The 4,504-nt window shown below is 51.8% G+C and overlaps 1 protein-coding gene across 1 annotated transcript in view; it reads left to right on the plus strand.

Annotated features, from left to right (window-relative positions):
* Positions 1-4,504, plus strand: part of DENND1A (DENN/MADD domain containing 1A) — a gene marked incomplete at its 5' end in the record, with an annotated part of 194,078 nt that overhangs the window by 189,271 nt on the left and 303 nt on the right. Inside the window, 2 exons of the mRNA XM_010153875.1 lie at positions 2,416-2,671; positions 3,545-4,100. Coding sequence (XP_010152177.1) covers positions 2,416-2,671; positions 3,545-4,100 — 812 coding nt within the window. The remainder of the gene's footprint in view (positions 1-2,415; positions 2,672-3,544; positions 4,101-4,504) is intronic.

Genomic DNA, 4,504 nt, shown 5'->3' on the forward strand with positions numbered 1-4,504 from the left:
ACTTTTTCTTCTCTGCTCCTTTCGAATGGTCTATCCTTTATGCTTTCGTTGTATTAATTCGGCCTTCGAAAAGCGGTTGTTGCGTCGGTCAGGGTGCCTGCTCCTCTACTGGGAACTTTGGAAACGCTCCGGCGGCCTCTGCACGGCGTGTGATGAATGCTCAGCATTTCTCCTGCTTGTTTGCTTTGATACGAAGCGGCATGCAAAAGCACGCTCCTGCATGAGACACCGCGCAGCAGCGCACAGCTCACGGCTTCACGTCGCGCTCCGTGGGACCTCACCCTTCCCCTTCCCCTTCGTGCTGCTTGTGTTCCTGTCCAGACCTTCCCCGTGCGGTGCTGGCTGTGCTTTTTGGGTTGTCCTGTGAGCTCTTTGCAGTGCTGTTACTGGCTTTCTGTGGTTTCATTTTCTTGATTCTGTCAAGTACCGCATCCACGGTGGCTGTGGGAGTCACCACACAGATGTCTGAGGGTTTTGAGTACAACCTGACCTAAAATTAGACAAGCAACAGCGAGCAGTTTGTTGGGTTTACTCACTGGGTGGTTTGTATTTTGTTTAATTTGTAAATTGGAAATTCCCAGGCCTCTGTGACTTGGTCTTGCCAAGTTTTGAAACACGGTGCTGAGCAGCTTGGCCGTGTCGCAACTACCAGTCTGTGTCTTTAAGCACCGGCTGCAGGATTCTGCCACCAGCCCAAGGTACCGTCGTAGGGGAGCGAGGGTTGCCTGTCAGCTCCTGGCCGGTCTTCCCAGGGGCTGGAGCGTAGCTTTGTGAGATGAGCAGAACGCTGTGGAGGGTGCACACGGCTGATTCAATACCTCTTACTGCATATTTGAGCATACTGACCCCGGAGGGCAGTCTTGAGCTAAGGCCTCGCTGAATGTCATCCAGGGGATTTGTTCTTTCCTAACCTCACCTGCTCGAGGATTTCTAGGGGAGAAGAGTGGATGAATTGCATTTGCAGTCAGGGACTTGACCAGAGCCTGTAGGTAGAGGTGTCAGGGTACTGTGAGCTGCTGCTTCAGGAATCTGCTTGGTGCCATTCCCAGCAGTCCCGGGTGCTGGGGGCTGGATGCCCAGACACACCTGAGCAACTGGAGCCTGCCGGACGCTGTCGCGTTAGTCGAGGCTGGAGAAAGAGACCGCTGGCTTGGGAGTGGAGTCTCCCGTTGCTCAAATGTGTTGTGTGATGCAGAAGGCTGGTTCGGTGACAGCGTTGGGCATGGGGACACAGACACGGAGCTTCAGGAGCAAAGGGCCAGAAAAACGTTCCCACACTCTTGTGTTGGGGTCAAGGAGGCCAGGCACTAAATAAACCTAAACCGGTTTGTTTGCAGAATATTCCTCAGGGTTTTTTCGCAGTGTGGCCCAAGGCCTAGCAGATGAGCACGTATCACGTGAGGGACTCGATATGACCCAGATGTGCAAGATCACCCCCTTCCTAAGGCCATGTGCCTGCCCGTCTTGTACTTGCACTACTGCGTTCCTGTGTCGCTAGTGGGATGCCTGCTGTTGTGTGACGAAGAGGGGCTGTTACACACCTGCATGATACAGATGTATTATAATAAAGTACGGAAGGAGGAGGAGGGTTCTTCCATCGTCTCTGTTATTGCAGGTCTCACAGATATTTTCTTTTAATTGAAACCTTGTTTAAATGCCACAGTAAAACTGGCTGCCAGTCAAATGCCAATCACCGCAGCTACGCGTGGCACTTGGCGTTATTAATTGGCTGCGCATTATGCTGCTGCTCCCTGCGCGCAGAACCGATATGCAAATGCGCTGGTGGTCGGGTTTTTGCTGAGGTATGTGCAAGGAAAGCATCCTGCTAGCTCGGCCTTGGCTGCAAATGGAAAAGAGGTGTCTCCATAATGGATTGTGTTGTCTCTTGATAAGATGACACCAGTGTAATCATTGGAACTCTGCAGAGTGTTCCCAATTATTGGAGGAAAACACTGAATTATGTTCTGTGCTGAGTTAGCGTGAAGCAGGAGAATGTAAGTGCCTGGAACACGCAGGGCACATGCCCTGCTCTGACTCTGTGTGCGAGGGGACTGAGGAGCAGGGGTCTGTCTGGGGCGGGGGGACCAGGCTGCCAGAATGGACAGCTAGCGTCCAGCCATTCCTACTCCGAGAGTTCCCTCGTCAGCCTGTCTGTGCCTGCACGGTCGCAGCTTTCCTCTTGAGTTCTTCCCACTTTCGTCTCTTTCCTTTCTGAAACCCCCACGAGTGCCAAGTCATCTCTGTACGTCCCCCTGCCCCGGTCCTTCGTCACACGCCTGCCGCTCACAAGGTGGTGTGAGATGGATTTTGCCACCCAAAAGCTTTTTGTAAAACATCCAGCCCCTCAGTAAATACTTGTTTAAAAAGCAAAAAGGCTGACTGACATTTGCAGCATGATTTTTGTGTCTCTCCCAGGCCTCAGCCATACCGGGCCCTGAAGGAATCCGACAGCGCTGATGGGGAAGAGGCAGTCAGTCCAGAAAAACAGAAGGAGCCTCCACCTCCAAGCCCTCCGCTCCCAAGCAAAGCCACAGAAATCAACCTCCTCGAAGACATTTTCCCTAACTTAGAAGTAGAAGCGCAGCCGCAGCCCCTGAGCCAAGCCAAGAGCCTGGAAGACCTGCGCACTCCCAAGGAAGAGGGAGATCAGCGATGCACGTTTGATTACCAGGTTTGGGCGGGGTTCCCTGTATGCTGGGGGGTTGCTGGCTGCCATCCGTTGTTCTCTGAGGGACATTTTCATGTTATTGTGTAGATGCATCCGTTTTCCTGACGTTCATTCACGCGCTCACTGTTCATTTCTGAATTAAGAAATTATTGCACTGGGACTCGGTTATCAGACAGTAACTTTTTCCATTATAACTACAGCCTTTACTTCTAAAGGAGGAAGTATCTGCGATGTCCCCCAGAGTCTGTTTTGTCCCTCGGCTGTCACACAGAGTTCTCGCTGAAGCTGATGCTCAGCAGTGAGAACGAACACCTGGGAATTTTCAGGTCCCCTCCAAACTGCATGTTTTTTAAATGACTTCCTTCTGATCTGGATATTTTGTTCTGGGCATCATTTGGACAATCTAGACTTGTAGAAGAGAGATTCTTTATGAAGAACTTCAGTGGATATATGCAGCTTAGTGCCAAACTAAAGCAGACCCCAAGATCCTCATGTGACATGAAAGAAAATAATGTCATTTCTACCTTATAATAATATTTAATTTAGTGTTATGTCCAGATATTTCATTTGACAGCTTTTTCCATACGGCAGTTAAGGCTTCTCAGTTTCTGTACCTTAGACACAGGTACGTGCTCCCTACTTGGCTGACAGATGCCCCAACGCGTAACGCCTCAGCAAGCCAGTAAAGGCAGAGCTGGAATCAAAACTGCAGAGTCCTGCTTCTGATTTCCTGTCTGCCCTAGGCTCCATGCTGTGGTCCCTCTCCGTGTTCACCGTCAGATCCTCTCCAGTCACAGCACAGCAGCCCATCCCCACTTTATGTTCTATTCTGGGGGATCAGTACGAGTTAAGTGGTTGTTTCATGCTTCCTTGCAGAGAATGGATCTTGGTGTGTCTGAGAGGAACAGGATTGTGCCAACCATGAAGCTGTCTCACCCTTACAACAAGCTGTGGAGCATGGGTCATGATGATATGGCTATTCCTAGCAAGTATTCCCAAAGCTCCCCGGAAAGGCCCCTGACGGCTCTCGGTAACATGCCGCCAGTCACAAGGAGACCCCGGAGCAGAGACAGCATCCTGGCTCCTGTGGGAAAGGACGACTCCAGTTCTGCCTTTCAAGGGAACATCACCATTCCCAGGCCACAGGGAAGAAAGACTCCTGAACTGGGGATAGTACCGCCGCCGCCAGCACCCCGGGCTTCCAAGCATCAGACTCCACCTGCGCCAGTAGAACTCCTCACCCCCCACGCGACGGGACGTGGCCATCTGGGTTCAGAGCTTATCCCAGAGCCCTTTGGAGTTGGCAGTATGTCCTTAGACCCTGAAATCCAGCAGTCTGCAAATTACTCCTCTCATCCGTCTCAGCTTTTGTCCAGTGCCACCAGCACTGCTGAGATGCTCCAGCCTGTCAAGGTGAAGACAGATAATACAGGTAACGAAAGCGACTACCTTCTGAATCTCCTGGATCCCTTAAAAACAGCCAGCTGGCAAAGCACTGGCCCACAGCAAGGTCCCTGCAGCCTGCACAGCTCAGCCGCTCCACCCTCCGCAGGTGGCTTTGTCTCGGCAAGTGACTTTGTGCCCCCTCCAGCTGCACCATTTGTCCAGCCTCTTGGTTTTCCTTCCCCGGCACCACCACCGTTTTTACAGCCATCCCCAAATCCATTTACACAAACAGTGCCAGGAGCCCTTTCGGTCTCTCTGGTTAGACCCCCAAGGGGCTCTTTCACCCCCTCCTTAGGTCACGCGTACAGCTCTAGCTTCATAACGCCCAATTCTGGCTTCTACCCACCACAAAGACCTCAACCCACCTTTTCGACTCTGTCCATGCCAAAA

The sequence above is a fragment of the Eurypyga helias genome, unplaced genomic scaffold (assembly GCF_000690775.1).
Source record: "Eurypyga helias isolate BGI_N326 unplaced genomic scaffold, ASM69077v1 scaffold4336, whole genome shotgun sequence".
NCBI lineage: Eukaryota > Metazoa > Chordata > Aves > Eurypygiformes > Eurypygidae > Eurypyga > Eurypyga helias.